General features: G+C 45.0%; 1 protein-coding gene across 3 annotated transcripts in view; it reads left to right on the top strand.

The window, feature by feature from the left end:
• Positions 1-24,357, top strand: part of zfhx4 (zinc finger homeobox 4) — an 83,586-nt gene that overhangs the window by 6,601 nt on the left and 52,628 nt on the right. For 2 of the 3 annotated variants that reach the window (XM_015955388.3, XM_015955387.3), the window contains exons 2-5: positions 16,991-19,526; positions 20,250-20,462; positions 20,802-21,096; positions 22,566-23,107. In XM_015955388.3, the coding sequence (XP_015810874.3) occupies positions 17,037-19,526; positions 20,250-20,462; positions 20,802-21,096; positions 22,566-23,107 (3,540 nt within the window). In that variant the 5' untranslated portion in view covers positions 16,991-17,036. Of the gene's footprint in view, positions 1-5,418; positions 5,444-16,990; positions 19,527-20,249; positions 20,463-20,801; positions 21,097-22,565; positions 23,108-24,357 lie in introns of those variants that run through there. The other variant, XM_070553376.1, reaches the window with a different exon arrangement.

Genomic DNA, 24,357 nt, shown 5'->3' with positions numbered 1-24,357 from the left:
ATGACCTGCGTATGATTATTGGAGAGGGGAGGAGCGTATTACCATAGCCACAATGCTGCATCTCATTGAGTCAGCCAAATGAGCTTGGACTCCATGACTCCCAATAGACATTCATTAGGGGGACAGTGCACACAGAGGCGTCTAGCTCCGCCAATAGGTGTGTTTATTTAATCCTGCTTCCTGTACCATCTGGTGCGTGTGTGGTGCACGCGTGTCCGTGTGTGTGCAGCAGCAGCTCGGTGTGAATTTCCCCTCCCCTCAGCCCCAATCGCCCCCTGTTCATTCACCCTTCTTGCAGCAGGACACCGTGGACTGTTTTAGCATACCCTTAATAGGTAGAGTGTCCAGGACTGAAAAGAGAAGGGGAAAGAGAGAGAGGAAGAAGCACAAAAGGACTCTAATTGTAGCTCGACCGCTTGGCTTCCTCCCTGATTCACGGCCATTACGTTGTGAAAAGCACAACCGCCTGTCCTCCATTATCAAAACGGCAGGTGTACACACACACACACACACACACACACACACACACACACACACACACACACACACACACACACACACACAGTTGTATTAATATTTTTCAAATCTTGAGTCAAACTAACTTTTGTCCTTCTGAACTTTTGCAGAAACACATCCAGAGTTTTCTTGTTGAATTGACAAAGAAAAACACAAGATAACAATTTACATTTAGTGTCCCTTTATGAACATGACTTAGTGCATTATTAAGCATTAATAAACAAAGGGCCCCTTTATTAACATTACCATTATTGGCCAACTATTAAGTGTCCTTAAGGTTAGGACAAAGAGCCTGGGGTGCAGTCTGCTGAGTAATGCATTACATAATATGGTTGTGTGTTATTTAACAGTTTACTATTGCTTAATAATGCACTAAGTAACGTTAATAAAGGGACTCTTATTATGAAGTCTTACCAAATGTTATTCTCAAGTACAAAAGTACCACGTCTCCTCTGTAGCTCAAATGTATAGGGATAGTTAAGAGCTGTGTGTGTGTGTGTGTGTGTGTGTGTGTGTGTGTGTGTGTGTGTGTAAAGATGCAGTAGTAGTATCAGCGTCTCCTGGCTCAGGAAGGCCTGCATGAGGGGGAGAAACTAAGAAGTTCACTGCAGCTCAGCATTACGTCTCAGAGAGGGGAGCTTCCTGTGTCAGCCCTCGGGGCACCGCTACTAACACACGATTCCATCTCTCCATCTGATACACACACACACACACACACACACACACACACACACACACACACACACACACACACACACACACACACACACACTTCGAGCTCGACAACGCAGAGGAGGGTTAAAGACTTGGAACGAGATCAAGCCCGTGCGTGGCTCCTGGGGAGGGTGCTTGTGAATATGCGAGTTTTAGTGTAATTAGCACTTAATTATATTAACATATGCAAATTGTCAGTCGGAGAGCTTGTACTGCCGGTGGGTATCGGCTGAAATACAAGTGACTCTATTGTACAATCGCGGCAGAAAGGAGAATAATGGGTGTGTGTGAGGCAACGGGCCAGCCGCCAGCAGCGAGCCCACCCCCCACCCCTTCTCATGCTAGCACCTAACCAGCTAGATCGTTTAAGTCAAACACCAGCCACTTTGCCAAATTTCATTAGTCACCATGACGACATTTCTAATTGCACTGACTAATATCCCTGTCCCTGACCTGTCATCGGTTGGGATGGGTGTGCTGCATCCTTTAACCACTGGGCCTGAGTGTCCAGATTCAGCTAGCTCGCTACAACTTCTGTTTGCAGCGTTTCAGCTTCTGTAAGCATATTCAAAAATACCCTGTTAGCTAGCTGTGTGTGTGTGTGTGTGTGTGTGTGTGTGTGTGTGTGTGTGTGTGTGTGTGTGTGTGTGTGTGTGTGTGTGTGTGTGTGTGTGTTTGCATGTGTGCAGACAAGTTTCGGTGCATGCAGAGGCTTTGTGTTGCCAGGACCAGCAGTTCATTTGTGTGTCTCGTGTGTAACACACACTCTCTGTGAAGTGAGACCTGTGTGCTGAATTAGTTTCCTCATCATTGTCCAAGGCTGAGATTCCAGCAAATAAAGCTCAAACCATTAATAAAAGAAGAAACTTTCCATCTAAACATCTAATTGCACCACCAACTGAGCAGCTTGACTTCGCTCTTTTGGTGGCGGGGGCTGGGGGGTGCACAAACATTTAACATTCTGTGCTTCCCGATAGCCAAAGGTGGGTAGAGACTGGCCTTAGCTGGTGCTACTCGTGCTTGCATGCTAATCCTGTTTTTTGACAGGAGCGTAAACTGATATAATTGCTTTTCAGAGGCAGGAACGGCAGTTTATACAAGTGTGAAAGCACGGGGAAGGGGATTAGCATTATTTTGCATAATGCTGGGCAGGCGCTGAATGGGGCATTGAACGCTTGACTGGGTGACAGAGATGAAAGAGAGATGAAATGCTCTACCTCTGTTCTCTCTCCTGGCTCCCCCCCCCCCCCCCTCTCTCTCCCTTCCTGCTCCTGCCTCCCAGACTGCCACCGGTGCACGACTGTCTGTGCTGCAGAGACGCCCGGAAACACCAGGCCGGTGTTCTTTGGGTGTTTGTTCAGATGCTAGCAGATGGAAGCTGTCATGTGAAGCAATATGTATGATAATAGAGTAACAGTGGAGACGGGTAAACTCCCTAAGCCTCCCTCTATAAACTAAACTGGATCCCTAAAGCACTGGAGTGTACAATTTTGTTGTGGATGCTTGTGGCTCAGGTAGCATTTACATGGAAGGAAGGGAGCGGCTTTCGCGGATCAGACCCAAACGACACCGCTCTTAAATTTCCCTTTATTGTGATGTTTGCGGAGGATTTGATCGGATATCATCTGGGCAGAGGCGACTGTAAAATGGCAAAGCAGGTGTGTTTTATGCGCCTGCCTCCATGTGCGAGGTGTGTGTGTGTGTGTGTGTGTGTGGGGAGGGGAGCACAAGAGTGGTGACGCGGCTCAAAATTGCCACCGTGACTTCCATATGACCCAGCTCGACTTAGTTAGTAATTTATGATCAACCGTCATCTTCTGGCGTATGGAAATAATCCCGGGTTAAGGGAGGGGCACGAGGTTAGATGTTGGAGAACACGAACAGGACAAAGGCCGGTGTGGCCTGTTTTTGTTGTCTCTCATTGGACGGGATCCTCTTTCTTTGACCTTTTGCACGCCTTCCCTTGCCTTTCATATGCTAATCCTGGACAGACCCAAGGAGGAAACACGCTGGAGCTGAGTGGAGGAGGACAAAGACTCCCTCTCTTATTCTCTGCCTCCTTTCCACGCCGTATCTTCTCCTTTCTTGCCTCCTCCCCTCTCCAGCAACTTGACAGATTTTGGCATGAAAGGAAGTGAGTGCTTAGTGGATGAGAAAGGTGGGGATGCCATTCTCGCTGTGACCTGCACCACCTGTGAGGATCAAGTGTGCTGCAGCGATCCTGGGTGATGTGTATGTGGAGTCTTATTTGGAGTGGCCCTTGTTATTGACGTTGGGTGATGTTGCGAGCCACACCGCAGACGGAGGCGGCCGGACAGAGATTTGTTGCTTTTCCAGTAAAGCTGGTCAAGTTGCTGTACAGGCTCTAGATTTCCCCGTCTCTTTTAGCTTCGCCAACTTCTCACAACCAGTAAAAGTACTGTCTCTGGTGGGGTAAGAGGATACTAATGTAGTTACTACATCCCACTCCTAGCATGCTGCTCATGACGTGGTCTCAGGGCTGTTATGGGAAGGGGGCATGTTATCTGTAGGAAATGTAATTTTTGTCCTCATTGAAATCGTTCATTATTGAGCGCGGTTATCTAAATGTTTTTGTTGCTGTTGGTCGAGCGCCAGTCAGGATTGCGTTACCCTCTCCCTCTCTCTCTTTCGTGTCCGTCTTTCCCTTCCTCTCTCTCTCATCTCGGCGAGCCTTCATCAGACTCTTAAGGGAAAATAAAAAATGGGGGATTTTTCCTCTACCCTCTGTGCTCTGTCCCGTTCTCAGGCTCTCCTGCCTATTTTGCATGAGCACCCCCTCCTCCCCCCATACAGGATATTAGCCATGGAAAAACATGGGTCTGGGTATTTGGAATATGTTTATTCTTTTCGTTTCAAAGTGGAAGTAGGGGGATTTGGTAGGGTGGGGAAAGAACAATCAGGGCCGTGCGTCTGAGTACTCGTTCTGTTTGATCTCGGGTCCTGTGGGCCTCGGGAAGGGGCAGAGTCTTAGGTTCAGGTCAAATCAAATGAGCTGTAGAAAAAAAAGAGGTCTCTCTCTTTTTTTGTCACTTTTGCTTCCTTTGTATGTTTTTTTTTCATCTTCCCTGTTGCTTTTTGTTTCATCTGTCATCGTTGGATGCTGGTGGTCAGGTTTGGATGCTGGTGGTCAGGTTTGGAGAGAAGTTTTCCAAAATTGGGATCGGACTTTTGAACCTACGATCATTTTGATCCAAATTTTCATTGCTGCTCAGTTTATTTCTGCACATAAAATTAGAATTTTAGTTTAAATTGCAGCCATGAAAACAATTTCATCACATTCCAGTTTGCCAGTGTAACTTTTAATGGTTTTGATAACACGTTACAATAAGGGTCCCTTTGTTAACGTTACTTAGTGCATTGTTAAGCATTAATAATCTATTAAATAAAGTACTAACAACTGCTTAAGCACATTACATAATGCATTATGAAGTAGACCCCCCCCCCCCCCAATAACCTTAAGGACACTTAATAATTAATAATGGTAACGTTAATAAAGGGACTCTGTTTTATTAATGCTTAATAATGCACTAAGTAACATTAATAAAGGGACCCTTATTGTAAAGTGTTACCATGACTTCCACATCAAGTGTACACCAATTTACCCCCATGCATTTTTTTACGTGCAAAAATGGCAGAACACACTTGTAGCATGTGATGTTTTAAATATTGTGTTGCCATAAGTCCAATTATGACCCCATTTGCTCTCCAGCATGGTGTTTAGCAATATTTATTTTTTATTTCCAAACAGTAATACTCAGATGAGATGCATTTTCCCGTGACATCCTGCTGGACATTCATCTATAGAAGCTCTTTGCAGCTTTTATAGCAGCACTGTCTGAAACATGTCTGTCCATGGTTCCGTCTTGTTATTGATTGGTCAAACAGGAAATTAGGGTCAGATTTTGATAGATTTGTGTAAAATGAAAGTAATTTTGATCTCAATTAAAAAAATTTCAACCGCCAGCCTCTTGTCTCCTTAAAATGTGAAATCTCTAACTGGCTTCTCAACTGAGGGAGTAATTGTGTTTAATTAAAGTTGTTAAAGCCTTCACCAAAACAACCGTTATGATTGTTTTCAATAGTTGAGCAGATGGAATAAATGTGTAGACCTTTCAGTCTTTGACGTTGTTTGTCCTCTATATTTCTTAATGCATTCAATGTGAAGGACACTCGCTCAGCTCTTCAGGTCCACGTGAGTGCCTCAAAGTCCTTATCTCACATATTCAACAAAGTGTTCAGCAGCCTTTTATTTTAGAAAAGGTTTGTCCCTTCCGTGCTTACCGGCAAAACAATGCGCCGCACAAAAGGTTATATGCCAAGTTTTATTGATTGATCTCAGAAGTATTTTCAGGGCTATGAAAGCTGGCGAGATGAAACAAAACCACGAAAAATATGCACAGCTACATCATTCAAACAGAAGTTAAGCAACAATCTCTGAGCTCAGAGGGGAAAAGAAGTTGATGAATGACTAAGTCTCCCCAGGTTTAAGGGGGGGAAAAACACCCCACAATAGCACAAGATGTCTCATGACAAATGAGACATTCTCTTCCCCGTTGGCCAAAGACAACGGCCGGGATTGAAAAGGCAAAGAGCCCGGTCACAAGATGTGCACATTAATAAACCTTTAGGAAAAACAGAAAATAACACAGGAGAGAGACTATATCAGACATCAACTCGGCCATTTTTTCTCCCTTTCTGCGATCCGCAGTCGTCTGCATCTGTATTCCAGGTTTGGGACTTGATTGACATGTGGTATTCCTGAGAGGAAAGGCATGCTGATATCAAGGCCATTGGCAAGGTTTGTCAGGGAATAAGTGGCTTGTTAATTATGCATGTCTTGTGGTCTTAAACAAACAGTGTAATGAGAGCTGAGGTACTAAAACATTTGGTTTGAACTGCGTGAAATCTGATCCACTTCTGATTGACTCCGATTTCAGTTGCAAGGATAGCTTGAATGCACATTTTCAGAACCGTGTTAGAAACCAGTGAAGTCAGTTTGATTGCTTGTGGAATGTGCATGTGTGCTTTTTGAAAGGAGAGAAGAAAATGAGAAAAAAGTTCCTCCGTTTTCTGTGACAGAAAAGAAGAAGAACAGAGCACGTCCTGGAACGTTCTTGTATATCACATCGTAGGTATTAACAGGGCCAGTTCTGTCAGTGGCTTCTCTGATGTATCTGCTCCGTGCACTCAGACTAAATAGAGAGGAGGGGAGTTTTGCTTTGGTTCATCCCAGCAGAGATGAGCAGATACAGGAAGGGCTTTGAAGGAACGGTTAAAAAAAACACGTTTTGAAGAATGACCTCACTCTCTTTATACAACCTCTAAACAAGTGTCATGGCGTTGTGATGGATTGCTTTCCAATTCCGTTTGCTTGTTGGAAACGTGTCCTTTTGGAATATTAGTACGTTAAAAGCAGGACTAATTTTTGGTGTCATAACTTCATTGATTTTCTCTCTCATCTCTCGTAATGTCCGTCTGTAGACATAGGAGAAGCAGGCCTGAAGCTTGGCCTCTATGGTTTTTTATTTTACAGACAGTGGTGGATCTAGGATGTTTCTGAGGCCTAGTCCACACGTAGCCGGGGTTTTTTAAAAACGAATATCCGCCCCTCCAAAAACTTGCATCCACACCACCGCGTTTTAAAAAATAACTCTGTCCACACGTACCCGGAAAAATACGTTGTTAAGGACATGCCAGACCTGTAGGCGGCAGTACTTCCCCCGTTCTTAACCTCGTCCTTCATCTGTGGTCTTCTGCAAGGAGCAGTAATTCCGCTTGCAAAAACAAACAAGCAAAAAGCGCTTGGACAATTGATGGATCGGGTAGTGACAGAGCGCAACTCTGAGGGCTGCCATGATGCCAGCTAGTGTAAACACAGGTCGCACACGTGATGTCAGCATTTTTTTGTCGCGGAAAGTGACGTTGCGGACCTTAAAACTCCGGTTTTGTCTGTCCACACGCAGACACCCAAAACGGAGAAAACGCAGATCTTCACTTTGGCCGGAGTTTTTAAAAAGATCCGTTTTCGTGTGAAAAAACTCCGTTTTCATGTGGATGACAGGCCAAAACGTAGAAAAATATCTGCGTTTTGGCAGATCCCCGGCTACGTGTGGACAGGGCCTGAGTATGGGGCCATCAAGGGGGCCACATATTAGTCCAGTATCCTTATACAAGATTGCGTGCTGAAAACTCCTAATTGGCTCATTTGGACAGATGAGTGACAAGACAGGGGCACATTGGGGGGCATTGGCCCCTTTAGCCTTGCCTCTAGGACCGCCAATGTTCACAGAGAAAAAAATGTAAATTTATCATTCATATGTAATTTGAATATGTTACTATCTTACTTATGTTCCAGTAGTGGTTATTTCCTGCAGCGATCAGTAAGATAATGGGCCCATTTTATCTCCGCTCCTTCTCAGCAGGCTGGCCTAGATCTGGCTGACGAGCTGTATATTTGATAAAGGAATATTGTGGCTTAATCTAAAACTATGCTAATTACACATGACAATTGTTTGTTTGTAGTGAAATCTAATTAAAATGTACACTTTTCAACTCATCTGCTTGTTCTTTTATTTATTTATTTTTTTCTTTTGGCTTTATCTCCTCTCTTATATTCCTCTCTATCCTCCTACGGTAACTGGAACAGGAGTCTATGATGGCATAAACAACAACTGTGCTTTGCTTGTGGTTTATTTTATTTATTTTTTTTGTGAGAAGAGGGCAAACTAACAACAGCTGTCAGAAAAAAGGGGGTTTGTTTAAAAAGCAAATGGCTTTGGTCTAAAGTTCATTTGGAGACCTCTCTAATTAAATAGAGAGCCGAAAGCTTAAGTCAATTAGTAATTCCCTGGGTCCAGAAATTAGACCTGTCACGAGTAGTCAAGCTCTTGGAGAGCCAAAAGGTATTGTGTATTTTTCCACACATCCCTGTAGCCTGTTTCCATCCCTAAATGGGTGTTCATTTGTGCTTTTTCTTTTCCTAATGTAAGCACATTCATCCCGTTGAAATGTTCGAGGCATTAATGGCCTTTTTGTGTAACTGGAGTGTTCGAGACATCTTTAAGTCAGTCAGAGGCACATAGCTCGTGGCGTCAGTGAGGATACCTGCCCTATGATTATGTTTATGAAAATAATGACAGTGCCAGGGTCCTGTTGAACACTGCCTGTACAAAAAAAACAGCGAGGGTCTGAACTTTTTAACTTTTCACTCCTGGAAAAAGAACCAGATTGAATCAGAGCTTAATATCGTCAAAGGTGTCTTACTGTTTCCAGTTAGGGTTAGGGTTAGGTGGAGCAAACACAAATCAGCTGACTGTGACACAGTGGAGAGACAAGATGTCCCTACCTGTTCAGGCCATAATTGAGTAATGACAAGTGTCGGAGACAGCTAGCAAACACGCAGCTGTTGTAAAACCCATTGACTCATGCACGGCGGTTTCTTTGCTATACCCAATAATTTTGTCGCTTGATATTGATAGTGTCGTTTCACCAGATAGAGCAACATTTTTGACATATTTTTCCCTTAAAAGGGATTTTGCAACAAGTAGCATGAGCTAGCTTGTAATGCTTAATAATAGCCCTCAGCAGGACCACGCAAAACACATTTCAGAGCTTGCTTCCTGTTTTTAATTTAGCACTGCCAAGTTTTTAAAACCATAGATGCAGGCAGTTTCGAAATAAAGTTGTTTTCCAGAGTTTTTGCAGCAGAATAAGAGCTGAGAACCTAAACCATGGGTAGCTGGTGCAGAATAACCAGTCGTTTATGTTTTCCAGGTGGATCTGAAACGCCTGTGTCAGAGGCTGCGCTCTGTGTGTCTGTAAGAGTGTACACACTATCCTTGACTGACGTGGACAGTGTTTGCTTAACCTCTTCTGCGCTGCACTTTCAAGGCCTTGTCAGTTTTAAAAGTGTGTGCCAATGATCTCTTTAGCAATGGCAGCTTTCATTTTTCCACCAACCTGCAGATTCAGCGCTGATTTGATTCCTACACGCCCTAAACGAAAACAAAAAGATTTTATTTTTATTTTACTCCAGGCTTTGTATTTAGCAGGATTAATAATTTCACCGGCAAATAATCCCACCCGGTCACCCTCTTTGGCTTGATATGGTTTTTTTTTTTTTTGCAGAGATGATGTGTGTATTTGTGTGTGTATGGTCTCATGATTTTGCCTCATCCAAAAAGATAAGGCTATGATTTATGTAACAGCTTAGCACTCTCATATTGTGTATGTTGTACCTTACAAGAGCATGATGAGCAGGGTAGATTAATATTTATTTAGCACAGGCAAATCAAGGATTAAGCAGTCATCATTTTAGCACTAATCCGTGTCTCTGGTGAGATGCGGAGACAAAGCGAGGCAGATTAGTAAACACACAACGCTGCAGCACAACAATTAGTTGGTGACTTGTTTTCCTCATTCATACAAATATGGACAGGAGATTTCACACACACGCACACACACGCACACACACACACACACGCACGCACGCACGCACGCACGCACACACACACACACACACACACACACACACGGGAAGTGGGATTTGCATCCTACTTCTTCATCTATTGTCACTATTTCTGAACCTCTCTGCCTCAGAAGAACCCTTAGTTGAAATTAGCAGTGGTTTGTCTGAATCACTCGTCTGACGTAAATGTGTCTCATGATCTTTCCGCTGTCCGAACACACACCGTGCACACACTCGCGCAGCCGCACACTGTGATTCACATACACACGGGGACTAACACACATGCATGAGCAATGAATACTTCTTTCTTAGTTCCTATACCACGTGGGGAGAGGGACAGTTTGCTTAAACTGTGTAAATCAGTGTGTGTGTGTGTGTGTGTGTGTGTGTTGCAAATTACTTTGGAGTCTGTAAATAAATTACATTCTTTGCTAATTGAGTTAAACTGCTGTTCTGGAGATGTAGTGAGAAAAGATGAAAGCTCCCAGTGTGTTGTGGGTCTGCATAAGTTTAAATGTGTGTGTTGACATGTGTTGGGCTGGTCATCTACTTTGTTCTTAGACATTTCAGGTGGTGACCATATTTTTGTTTGCCTGTTGTGTTCTCATGCGTGAGTTCACCAAACATTTGGCCCTCCAATCGAGAGTTGGACATTAAAGACCAAGTTCACTCATTTTTAACTGATTTGCTGCGATCTCTAGTGTAAATAAATGTCTTGTGAGTCAATCTGTGGGGAAAAAAGTTATGGCGCTCCTGTTTCAGAAAGTCGGAAGTTAAGCCTTGTTTATGCTTCTCCATCAGCTCCGCAAGGGACAGACACGCACGGATTGACGGAAGCGTTTTGCTCTCATACTTCTCCGTCACCTGGAGAGCGTTGCAAAGCAGTTGCCCGGCAGGACAACAGAGGGCATATCGCTGTTCTGTGGTATCCTGTCATGTATCGGTCCAAGATAGTGTGTTTATATTGTGTTTTTTGTATATAAGAGACATTTTAACACGGACATATTTGTCTCTCATTCTCCTCCGCCTCCTCATGCGCTCCCCACCTCTAAACCCACGTTTCCTGTCATTTCCGTCCACAAATAAAACGCTTGCTGCGCATCTTTTCACTCCTCCAGTCACGGGAGGATTATACGTTCATATTTTTAGAGTTTTTTCGCGAGGTGTTCTTCAAGCTTCTCCGTGTCTGCTGCTACTCATCCTCGGCTCTCTTTGCAATGGTGGTGCTGTAAACAACAGCGGCGTCCTGACCAATCACAAGCTTGCGTAATCCGTCCCGTTCGACGGATGTTTAAAAAAGTGGGCTCGACTCCGTACGTACTTGCGTGTCTGCCAGAGCCCTACGCAAGGACAGATAATGGCGTTGCGTGTCTCCGCACTGACGCAGAAGCATAAATCAGGCTTTAGCCAGAGGAGTGGGGAGCAGAATACGGCAGAATGTGGAGTTTTATTTCCTGATATCCGGATATCTTGACCCTGATTGGCTGACACAACTCTTCCGCTGCCTTCAGTTTAATCTCCACATTTAACACAAGCCTGAAGGAGTTCTGCCATGTTGTGGAGTTGCTAATGCTAACGGTTAGCTTCTACTATTAAACTGTTTCTAAGTGAACTTGACCTGTAAAGACAAGTGTGACGGTTGAAGGAGGTAGGCGTTATGCACGAGGGGGGTTGATGTGTCCACACCAGATGTTAAGAGTGTTTGAGAGAAAAAATGAGGGGGATAAATAAAGAGAGTGAACGGACAAGTCGTGCTGGGACAGAGAAAGCGGCAGAATGCCATCCTCAGTTCCCCTTTGCCCTCCTTCCTCTCTTTCACCCATCCAGTGAATGTTAATGGCTCCACAGTCCCCCCCCCCCCCCCCCCCCCAACATGCACACACATATATCCCTCCCCATGAACACTGGCGCATTGTTTGTGTTAGTACTTCTTTCAAACTTAATTACCTTCTTGCCTTTTGTGGCATCGGGGGCTGGACATTGTGCTCCCTGGTAGTGGAGGTCGTCACACATTCTTCAGCTCAAAGTTTCCCCCCCCCCCTTCTCTCTCTTTTTTTTGGGAGAAGACGGGGTGGGGGTGAGGGTTAAAAAACAAAAGTGTAAGGATGAGTCCAGAGTGTTGAACGCCTCCCGCCGTGCACTCCTGAGTTGGCTTTGGTGTGCACGCGCATGCATCTGTGCATGGTAGTAATAGTCAGGACATAGGCTGCCCTTTGTTTGTGCGGTTCATTTCCAATCAACCCTAATTAACTCAAGAGTGTTTCCAGATTGTCGGCAAAAGAAAAATCCCCATTTTTTTTTTTTTACTCTCCCCAGTCTTTGGTGTTTGAGCAAAGGGAGGGGAAAACGGAAAAAGAAGTGGAGGCATTAGCTATGTAGATTGGCTTTCCCTTTGATGGTGGGAAAATCTTTAGCACGGGCAGTAAGTGGTGACTGTGACCCAGCACAGTCTGACTGTTTATTTTGATGTTTCAGTTTGAGTTTAGCTTGAAATTTAGCTTCTTCAAAGGCGTGAGGCTTGTGCATATATTTAGACTGGACTGCGTAAGCCCAAAGTCCATTTGTAAGAATGGTAAATCCAGTCAAAGTTGTCTTTAATCCGGTAAACTTTGTCTCTATGAAGCTGTACTAGCAGCAGATAAACACTGACACCGACCCAGGATAAACACCAGTGTCACCATGAAAAACTTGTGGAAATAAACGGAGCTGAGACTGTCAGAGGGGGTGCGTCTCAGCGGTTTCTGGAAAGCGAGGCGTTCTGGTCTGTTTGGCTGGAGTTACATCTGTTATCGGACGTAAAATCAAACTTAGAAAACAATGTTTAGTTGAAGAGGAAATAAAGCAACACAGCCCCTGGGTTCAACGAGCTTTTTCCCATTTGGGCTTTTGCATATGTTTGCATACAGCTTTATACGTCTTTTGTTGGCTATAATTATTTAATCTGTCACTTTTTTCCTTTTCATCCTCCTGTTTTAAACCCAACAATGAAATATCAGGTGTGAGCCTGGGGGCCGGTTGGGTCTAAAGTTACCTGAGCAACCAATGAAACCAATTTACTTGTCATCGGCCGTCGGGGTAGAACCTGCATACCTGACCTGAGAAAAGACAAGGATAAAAGCCCCTTCTGTCCTCTGCATTCCCCTCCTCACTCCTTTTTCTACTTTTGCTTCAGTCTACTGTCCAAGATCATTGATCATGCAGAATAAAATCTGGATTCTGGAGTTTGCTTAAAGCCATGCAGCAGGGAGGGTAATTTGTCCAACATGGTTCCTGTGCTAAATGACGTGGCGCTGTAGGTGTCTGGGCCGTGCCGTGCAATAATGATCAGGTGTCTTTTGGTAATGAAGGCCTTTGCTCACAAGTGAGACATAAGGAAGACGACAGGCAGACAGAAAAAGGGTGTGAGGGGAACTAGCAAGATCCTACTCAAACTTGTGTCTAATATTACGCCTCCAGGCAACAAGCAAGGGCTGCATTACCCCCCCCCCCCCCCCCCCCCCCCCATGAGGTTGGAAAGACAAAAGACAGTTGGTCACGCAAAAGCCCCTTTGGAACTCTCCTCTCCGTTCTTTCCTTTCTTTTTTCCGTGATTGTGTGCACGTGTGTTTGTGCATCGCTGCTCTCTGATGGGAGCCGAAGCTTCTCCTGCATTGTGAGCTAGAAGATAATTCCCCTCCACCTTCATCCACCTCGTTTTTCATCCCTTCACTTATTTATTTTTTTTCTGCACGGCAACAAACAAACAGGTCTAATTAGTGCAGAGCAGGCCCATTCACGGTGCTGGCAGTGGGAGATAGATGCAGGGGCTTTCATGCCGTCTCTCCCCTTGTTCTTTCGCTAACGCTATGTGACATTTTGATAGAAGATTTGGTGTTAGACCGAGGGGGCCACATGCAGGGATAGAGCCAACCTTCCGGGAGACCCGACCCGAAAGGAATGGACACATGGTTGTAGCTCCGTGCTGTCCAATGACTTTGTTGTTTGACTTTTCCTGCTCAAAACTTCACTCTGGGTGCATTCTTACCGCTCAGTAGACGTTGCACCAACCATTTGGAGAAATCTGAACCACATAACAGACCAAGGATGCGTCTAATTCCTGTGTTTACAACCACTGTAAATATTCGCCGGTATATTAATAGCACTTGCTGCCTTTGCATTAAAATGTCAGACAGTCGGAGATGAGGAATCTGAACCCAGCAGATCCCTTTGTAAACAAAGACGGCCGTGTGGCGACACTGCAATTACAGGCTTGACATATAACAGGCTGCTGCTCCGGCTAATACCTGATAGTCTGACAAGACAACAAAAATGGGAGGAGACTCTGACATCACCCCCTGCTCAATTGCTCAGGTCTGAAATGTTGGCACGCTGTCGGAGCGTTTTGTCGTTTCAGCACTTTTATTTCACTGACGGAGGCTCGATCAAATTTGTAGTCCACAAGTGACTTGCTTATGATTAGGCTTGTAACTCGTAGTTAGGGTTAGGGTTACTGACCCAGAGCGAGGCAGAAAGATGAAAAGTCCCAAATAAACAAAGAAGGAATCCCTTCCTTCACCCAGACTGCCTCTTAGGGGTCTCCTGGAAAGCAGATGGAGGGATGGGGAAAGAGAGCAAAGGGGCGGGCAGAGAAAAACAAAAGACTACGGAGTCTCTTTGCCGCTTTTCACCCATCACAACTTGCAGTGTCCAAAGCAGGCATTCCTGTGCTATTGTTTGCCCCTCACTAGATCTGATCTGCCACTTTAATTACCTTAATGTTATGTGTGTCCGTCTCTGCCTGTGCGTGCTCGTGTGTGGGTGTGTGTTTGTCCGCCTGTGTCCGTGTGCATACGTGTGAAAGCAAGGGGACATGCTTAATTAAAAAACAGAGGTAGGAGCAGCTCAGGCCACCTCTTTTGTTCTCCTGTTAAAAGACGGGAACTGTTTCTGTGGTGTGGAAAACCCTTCATTGTTAGTTTCTCTCCATGTATCTGTCTGTCTGTGTCTCCCTTGAAAATGGAAGTAGCCTGGTTGGTTAGCAGAGCGGAGGAAGCCTGGGGGGGTGGAAGGAGGAATGTTTTTAGCTAGCAGTAATATGATTTACCTTAAAAGAAGGACAAGTGCTGCTGAGAAAGGTGTGAAGGCATACGAAGGATTCTCACTTGTATTTTAAGTATTTTATAATAATTTTGTCTGAAAAAAAAGACTTTAATGCGCGATGCAGTCGCAACCCGAAGCAAAAACGCATAAATTTAAGACGTCGCTAATGGGTTCCATTAGAGTCGGAGGTAACAAAAGTAATGGACGGTTATGTTATTGTTGGCAGGCGCAACACATGTAAACAGCTCTTAACCTGTTAGCGTTAGGGGGAGGATGTGTCAGTGCCAAGTGTTTAACACACTGGCTTAACCAGGAGACATAATTCCATTCTTAAAGAGATGCATAATTCATAAAGCACAGTGTTTTATGTCCAAGCTACAATTCAAAGGGGGTTGCTCCCCAATGAAATAAGCGGCAAAGTGACACCACTGACAAGCCGTAAATCCCGTCGCATGTGCCGCATTAGCCCTCGAACCCACCGCTTCTGAGCAGCTTTACCCGCAAAATCACACGGAACGCAGGCCTTTGGATCGCAGCTGCTGGATGAGAGTTTTAAGGATTTATACCAATGTCAAACAGCAATAACTGTATTCTGGTACCATGTAACTAAAACAGAGGGGTAATGTCATGTTAAAAAGTACTTTTTACTCTTTCCTACCACCCCTAGCTTCTACAGATGAATACGTGCATTACTCAGAAGGGCGTGCATGCTTTTATTTTCACATATTTGTTGTTTGCTTCCCCCGTTTCATCTCCTTGCTCAAAATGCAGGGTAATTGTTGCTAATGTTTGTGCAATTACAATTAGAGTTAACATGAAAACACATGTTTGCATATGGAGGTGTGTGCTCCAGAAGACCACAGCTAACCGTCTGAATGTTTGCCTCGAGCAAAACAAGCAAAAGCCTTTTTAAAATACTTTAATTTTATATTATTTGCAAATAAATGACCTCCAGGTCTGAGTTTTATGCCTGGGAATTGATTTTATCATGTACGTGTCACACATTTGCTATCAACTGATAAGCACAGAAATTCATTTTCTCCTTAGTGATATTTTTTTATTTAATCTGATGAACAAACCGAGAGAAAACTTAATTTCTCCCTTTTTATCTGCTACTAGTCCCATGGAATCATCTCTGGGATATATCAGATTAAAACCCGATTGGAGCGCTTGCACATTCATGCACTGTCAAAACACACATGCTCACATTCACTTTTTTTTTGTGCTTGTTTTTTAATTTCATTCCTCACGCTTTTACCGTCCCTCCCACCGGCTTTGTTTAGCCCTGGATTGTTGTGGATTAATCCTCTAATTGCTTTGTAGCTTAGTTTGAGGAAAAAGCAGTGCAGAAAAGGGAGGGAATTGAGCAGCAAGTGGACTGGGTCAAAGGTTAACATGGCTCTTTATAGCTTTCTTTTAATGTTGGCTCATTTACACGAAATCATCTAAAACATGCGGGTACTGTATCAGCTTCTCCTTATTTGTTGTGCTTAGCTGAGCTAGGATGGAGTGATTGCTCCTAAACTTAAAAGTTTAGAGCTTGAACATGTTTTCTTGTGCGTTTTAGAGGATATTCATTTGCTGTGTGTTTGCGGGTACCTTAGCATTTTTGCCTTATTGTGAAAAGCCAGGAGATAGAGGCAGAGAGGGGTTGAAAGATGGTCTGCCACCCAGGATTGATAGCATCTCACTGGTATTCCAAACATCATTCCTCATGGAAGCCCGTCCACTGATGTGTTTTTTCTCAGTGTGACTATTTCTTTCTTTCCTTTGCTGCACTAAACAAAACAAAAAAAAGATAATAATTTATTGAAATGAGACATTCTTTGATTTCTCGGTTAATTCGCCAAAATAAATAGAATTGCACTTGCGTTCTGCCTTTCCGCATCTAAGAGCATTGTTTCTAAAGGTTTTAAGTTCTAGTTTTATGCAATATATTTGGTTTTTGGGATCAATAAGAGACACATATTGCCTCTCCTTTGGGCAGAATATAAAAATAACTAAAACTTAGGCTAAAGTACAATAAATGAAGAGGTGATGATACTTTTGTAGATACGGTTGACCTAAACTAAATTGCTTTGAGGCTTGTATTGTTGGTAGGATTTAGATTTCAACAATGTTTCATAATTATGAATTACACGTGACTCTCTAAACAGATTTTAATGTATTTTTTTGTCTTTCTCCTTTTATCAGGTCCCTGCTGGGCTGGATGAGATGAGATCCCTATGTAGTGGTTACTATGGCAACTTGTGACTCTCCCCCTATGGTGTCGTCACGGCAGCAGGAATATGGTGGCCAGAGGTTGGACGCTGCTGCTGAGGACAACTCGGTTGTCTCTGTGGAGACCGCTGTCCCAAACAGCAACAATGGCAACAACAACCAGTCGTCTCCTTTTGCCACCGGAGAGCCAGAGAACGGCCATGGAGGGCCTGTGTTGAGCCCACTTCGGGCCACTGCTACCCCCACCACTGTCAGTGCGAACATCGATCCTGCATCTGAGCAGAGTCGGCGAGAAAGCTTTACTACCAGTAACAAAGGGAAAGTTACTGGGACTTTACCAGGAGGAGGAGGAGGAGCAGCTTTGGGTTCGGACTGTTCTGCCCCTGCCACATCCCCTGTGGCACCGGCAAAGGAGATCCCCTGCAACGAATGTTCTAATTCCTTCTCCAGTTTACAAAAATATATGGAGCACCACTGCCCTAATGCCCGCTTGCCTATTGCTGGAGATCATGAGGAAGATGAGGAGATGGAAGGGATGATAGGGGAAGAGAGTGATGATGAAGGAGACCATGAGGTGGGTGCTGCAGAATTAGGCGATATGAACAGTGAGATGGAAGAGGATAGTGATGTGGAGAACCTGTGTGGTGAGATCATCTACCAGCCCGATGGCTCTGCCTTTATCCTGGAGGACTCCAAAGAGCAGCGTGGCAACCAGGGGGGGTTCTCGGGGGCTCTTCAATTTAGAGGCCTGCTGTCCCCCCAGACCTTCCCGAATGCCCAGGGCAACAGCGGTCAAAGTGGCCTGAGCCCAGGCAGGGAACGTCTCGAGCAGCCCGCTGCACCCATGTCCTTCTACCCTCAGATCATCAACACCTTCCACATCGCCTCATCCCTTGGGAATAAATCCCTTGCGTCCGACCACCCCTCCTTCCCAAATACCTCAGCTGGAGGGCTGTCGGGCGCTGGTCCTGTGTTGCACAGTTTCCGTGTCTATGACCTCCGCCATAAGAATGACAGGGACTATCTGACGGCGGATGGTGCAGCCAAAAACTCCTGTGTGTCCAAAGATGTCCCCAACAATGTGGACTTGTCTAAGTTTGAGGGCTGTGTGGCTGATGGGCGGAGGAAGCCTGTACTGATGTGTTTCCTGTGCAAGCTGTCTTTTGGCTACAGCCGCTCGTTCGTGACACATGCTGTCCATGACCACCGCATGACCCTGAATGAGCAGGAACAGAAGCTGCTGAGCAACAAGCATGTCTCTGCCATCATCCAGGGCATCGGCAAGGACAAAGAACCTCTTATAAGCTTTCTGGAACCAAAAAAACCCCCAAACGCTGTGCTACCCCATTTTCCTTCACCTGCCAACTTCCTAGGGCCAGACACGGGACTCCGAGGCTTGTGGAATTCTTTCCACTCTAGTGGGGAGAATACAGATTCTCTTCAGGCAAGTTTTGCCTTCCTGAAGGGCAGTGCCAGCAGCTCCTCTACTGACCAAACCCCCAGAACCCAAAACATGCCAAAGGCTGAGACCAACCCAAACCTCGGGGGAGGGGCTGGTGCCCGCAGATCCCCCAGCGGGAGCTCTGCTGCTGCTGCCACTGGTGGCAGCCTGGAAAGTCAGAACTCTGATGGTGACTGCAAAGGCCACGTAAAGGACACATGCACTTTGCAACCCAATGGGCCGGACCTGAGCCAGTACCTGCCGATTAAGCGGGAGCCCGGTACGATTGGAGAGGAAAGTCCAGAACAGGATGAGGACAATTATTCAATTTGTGGAGGAGTAGAGATGGAGGCAAATGAGGAGGAGGAGCAGGCCTTGAACATGGCAGTGACGGGCCTGGGGGCTGACTGCACCAGTAGCAAAGATTTCCCTCTCTTAAACCAAAGTATTTCCCCTCTTTCCAACAATGTGCTTAAGTTAAAACATGACAGTAAAGGCCCTGCCTCCTCCTCCTCCTCCTCACTGCCTGTGTCTGAGAAGATGGAGATGGAGAAGAGCCTCTTGTCCACTTCTCTGGCTGCTGCCAGAGAGCGGGAGAGCAGCAATGATTCTACAAGTGAAGGCCTGACGGGACGGGATGGGTCCTCACTGTCCTCCAACCCACTTGACATGTTAATGTTGCGCAGAGACGATGAGAGTCCTGGACCTCTACATCACAACACAGGAAACCCCAGTACACCTGGAACTCCAGGGACACCTGGCACCCCTGGTCCAGGTGAAGGATCCCCAGGCAGTGGGGTGGAGTGCCCCAAATGTGACACAGTCTTGGGATCGTCGCGGTCTCTAGGAGGGCATATGACAATGATGCATTCCCGCAACTCCTGCAAGACACTCAAGTGTCCAAAGTGTAACTGGCACTACAAGTACCAGCAAACATTGGATGCTCACATGAAGGAGAAACATCCAGAATCTGGTGGATCATGTGCGTACTGCCGCACGGGACAGCCTCACCCTCGTTTAGCTAGAGGCGAAAGCTATACGTGTGGATACAAGCCTTTCCGCTGTGAGGTCGGTCCACTTCTTATTTCTAACTTTGAATAACTTTTCGTCTTTTCCTTTTGTCTCAGATTTTTTTCAAAGTAAAACACAAACTTTTATGGTTCTTTTTTAATGAATTAGCTTCTTCATTTTTTTAGTGTGCTATTCATTTTTATGATGGTTTGCCATGTGCCTCAATCTCCCCATATCACATAAGCAGAGTGGAAATTTATTGTACAATCTATACTGCATGCCAATGAGCAGTTTTTCAGCCACAGGCATTAGTCCAGTTTAGCAAATGAATAACAAGACAGCAATGGTGTCTGAAAATCCAGCGTTTAATAATAAAACGGTTTAAGAAATTGTGCATTTCAGTGCAGGATCACACGTCAGACAAGTTTTGGACGTCCTGTGATAGACGCATGGACGTAATTTTCACTTTAGAAGTGGGGGTGGGTGGGTGGGTGGGGGGGTGTATCTTTACAGTATGCTCTAATGGGAAACAGGCTTCAACACAAACGGTTGTTTTCCGCTTGGTCCTAGAGCTCAACCAGTTTCAATTTAATATAGCGTAATATTGTTTTTGGATGGTAAAAAGTACTGGGGGTCAAAACTTGACTTTGGAAAATGTGGGGGGGACATGTCCCCCCTGTCCCCCCCCCCCCCCCCCCCAAATTACGTCCATGGATAGACGCGTTTGACGTATTTCATGCATCGCTTTGATTATTTCATATAATCATCTTTTTCTTTTAGGTATGCAATTACTCAACCACCACCAAAGGAAACCTTAGCATCCACATGCAGTCGGATAAGCATCTGAACAACGTTCAAACACTCCAGAACGGTGGCACCGAGGCACAGTTCAACCACAACCATACCAACCCTGTTCCCAGTGCGAGCCTCGGTGGAGGCTGCAGCGCACCATCGCCATCCAAGCCCAAACAGAAGCCCACTTGGCGTTGCGAGGTAATGAAGGACACAGGGCATCATTGTAGCTATGTGGTAGCAACATACCAATTAGTTTGTTGCACTTTCTACACAATGAGCCAGTTATTTCTCCGTGCGTCACTATGTCTATTATTTTCTCTTAGCTAAATCATCTGACTTCTGGTATAAAACTGAAGGCCTTATACATTCTAGTGATCGTTAAAATTGTGGCATCATCCATTAAAATGTTGTTTTGGCCTCAATACTTTCGATAAATGGTCACGATTCTTCTTTAATTTATTTTCAACAGCTTTTTTAAAGTAGTGTTGTTTTCTTTTTTGAATGAGCGGAGTCTGACATCCACTTTGTGCTCTTTAGGTATGTGACTATGAGACGAATGTGGCACGGAACCTACGGATCCACATGACCAGCGAGAAGCACATGCACAACATGATGCTGCTGCAGCAGAACATGAAGCAGATCCAGCACAGCCTCCATCTGGGCTTGGCCCCGGCCGAGGCGGAGCTCTACCAGTACTACCTGGCTCAGAACATGGGTCTCGCTGGAGTTAAACTGGAGAACCCAGCTGGCAACGGTGGGCCGGATGCTCAGATGATGATCAACCCTTTTCAGCTGGACCCTGCGACGGCTGCTGCTCTGGGATCAGGCCTAGGTGATTAAAACTAGACGTACACACAATCAACAAGAACAATTTAATCTAATTTATCCAAGTATTTATCAGTTTTCTTTGTTGCTCTTCATTTTTATCTCTCTCCCTTCACCTTCCTTTTTTCCGTTTTGCCTCGGCCCCCTACCCTTCCTCTTTTTCTTTCCCTCTTATCTCTGTGCTCATGTGGTTCCTCTGTCATTGTCTCTTTTCTTTGACCCCTCTCACTGATTAAAAAATGATTATGAGATGCCACATGAGAATTATTCTTAATCTTTCCATTTGTAGTTTTCTTAAGTCAGCTTAATCCACCCTCCACACACACACACACACACACACACACTTATGCCCCCCCCAAGAACACAACCACCATCACCGCAATACACACACCAACCAACCTTTTCTCATGCTGGAGAGAACACGGATACACACACATGCTCTCAAACAGCAGGAAGCGGATTCCCGTAGGAATGAGAGAGATTTAACAATGACCCTGCAGTGCTGCACACCCACTCCCTCCTCTAGTGTGGAGGTCACAGCCCAGCTAGCAGATGTACTCGCGGTGAATTACACTGATAACTCACAGCTCCCCATAGTGAGCACAGATATACACAGGTTTGAATAGGAATTTGTGGCCAAACGCAAACTCACGCATGCACGCCTGCAGAGATTATGAGCCAGAATGCATCCATAAATGTACCCGGTGGCAGATTTTTCTCTATTGTGCCAACAAATTTAATTAAAAGCTTGTTGTTTTTAAACATTTTAGTTCGGTTTCTAATAAAAAAAGAATCAAAAGTATTCATGTGACGTATTTGCTTCGATGTGTGCCGCGTTTTGATGTAATCTAGCTCAAACAAAACAATGAAAAAAGCTTTGGTATGGACCAAAGTGGGACAATGAAGGGATCAAATGAGAAAGTTAATTACGTTCACATGAAAGCCAGCTCTGTTTGTTTGTTCTAAGTGTGGCGGACAGAAGAAAGGCGACGCATGTGTCCTGCATTGATCTGCTTTTCAAATCTGTGTGTGGGTGCAAGAAAAGCCCACAGCCCCAAAACCGTCGCGCCACTATAGCTGAGAGCAGTAATTAAAGCTACCTGATGAGCGAGTTAGCAAGTTGAAAAGGATGATTGTAATTGATCCTGATTCAATCCTATTAAGGCTTTTTTTATAGACAAGACTTAGCAAGTAGCCGTAGTCCTCTGTGAGGCTTTATTTTAACAAATCCTTTTGTGTGACTGAAGCCGGCATGGAAGACACTTTTTTTTTCCACACTTAATTTCAATTATTCCAAAAGTGTCTTTCCTCTTTTTGAATGGTTTTCCTCACTCTTAATCCTCCTGTTTGCACCCTTAGATCTTTGTGTTTCTTTATTTTTCTTCCTCATTCTAAATTTTTGTGCCATGTAAGATGTGCTTCTTAAATGGGATTTTGTTTTTGTCTAATTTGTGTTTACATTCATTTTCTCTGTAGTGAACAATGACCTATCAGCAGAGCTGCGCCTCGCCAGCGGCCAGCTGATGGCGGACGATCTGTCCCTGGTTTCTTCAGGTGGAATGGGAGGCATGTCCTCAGCAGACCCCTCCCTCTCCTCCTTGTCGCCACCTATCAGTGACCCCTCGCTTCGCCTGTACCAGTGTGCCGTGTGCAACTGCTACTCCACCGACAGCCTAGAGGCTCTCAATGCCCACATCAACGCAGAGCGCTCCCTGCCTGAGGAGGAGTGGCGCTGCGTGGTGGGTGACGTCTACCAGTGCAAGCTCTGCAACTACAACACTCAGCTGAAGGCCAACTTTCAGCTGCACTGCAAGACCGACAAGCACATGCAGAAGCACCAGCTGGTGGCCCACATCAAGGAGGGAGGCAAGGCCAACCAGTGGAGATTAAAGTGTGTGGCCATTGGCAACCCAGTGCACCTCAAATGCAACGCCTGTGATTACTACAGCAACAGCGTTGATAAACTGAGACTGCACGCAACCAACCAGAGGCATGAGTCTGCCGTCCGCCTCTACAAGGTAAAAAAATACAATAAAAACATAATAATGTAGTTCGACAGTGAAGCAGGCTGATTAAAAAAAGAGCATGCTTTTTTATATTTATGTCCCATCCCACAGCAGCATCACACAGACTAAAATTTCCCATGAGAATGGAATGACAAAGATAGAAAAGGTCACTGTGAACGCGCCGTAGAGGATCTTCATCGGATATGGTTACATTTCCTACTCAGGAGCCTCTTTATCACACATCAGTGGCTTTAAAATACTTCACAGGTTTGATTATCTTCTGTAGGTTTATTAGATATTTTTGTTGATTCTATAATAATAAAAATAGAAGATCATCGATGATCAATGAGGGTTTGTTCAAGAGAAGTTGCTATTCATTTTTTTAATCCCAGCTGTGTGTACATAACAGAAGCTGCAAAGCAAACTTTGTATACGTTGTGTTTGTATCTCCTGGTGTAAATTGATTTTTAAGGGAATTTTGTTCTTATGTGAGTGCAGTCTGGTCTGTTTGCCTTCATAACGTTTTAATTTTGCATGTTAAAAAAGGAAAACACACTTTGTTTCTATCGGATTTTGCTGGTGGTTAGTGTTGCGACATAATTTACCTCTTTAGGAAGTATCCTTAAAGGTGTTGGGAAACTCATTTAATCCATATGTTTGTAGTGTTGAAATTCCTCATCTGTGCTCCAGACAAGCTGGTTCCCAAAGTCAGAGACTCTCTTGGTCAGCTTTCTTCTCACACCAAACCTTCCACCAGGAATCTTGGTGTGACCTTTGACCCAGCTCTCACCCTGGATTCTCATGTCAGTTCTCTTGTTCGCTCTTCCTTCTTCCATCTCAGGAACGTTGCTGAGCTGAGTCCCATTCTGTCCCGCTCTGAACTTGAGACTGTTATCCACACCTTCATCTCCTCACGCTTAGACTACTGTAACTCTCTTTTCACGTGTCTGAGCAGAACCTCCCTGAACCGTCTACAGGTGGTTCAGAACGCCTGTGCTCGGCTTCTGACCAAGTCCTCCAAACACACCCACATCACCCCGCTTCTCCTCCAGCTCCACTGGCTGCCAGTCAACTTCAGGGTTCATTTCAAGATCCTGGTTCTGGTCTATAGGGCCTTACATGGACGAGCACCATCTTACATTGGTGATCTTCTCAGTCCCTACACTCCCAGCAGGTCCCTGAGGTCCAGTGAGCAAAGCCTACTGGTTGTGCAGCACCAGGCTAAAGGTCAAAGGTGACAGATCATTTGCTGCTGTGGTCCC

The sequence above is a fragment of the Nothobranchius furzeri genome, chromosome 7 (genome assembly GCF_043380555.1).
Source record: "Nothobranchius furzeri strain GRZ-AD chromosome 7, NfurGRZ-RIMD1, whole genome shotgun sequence".
NCBI lineage: Eukaryota > Metazoa > Chordata > Actinopteri > Cyprinodontiformes > Nothobranchiidae > Nothobranchius > Nothobranchius furzeri.
Note: the sequence above shows the minus strand (reverse complement) of the source record. Positions and strands in the feature narration are given on the sequence as shown.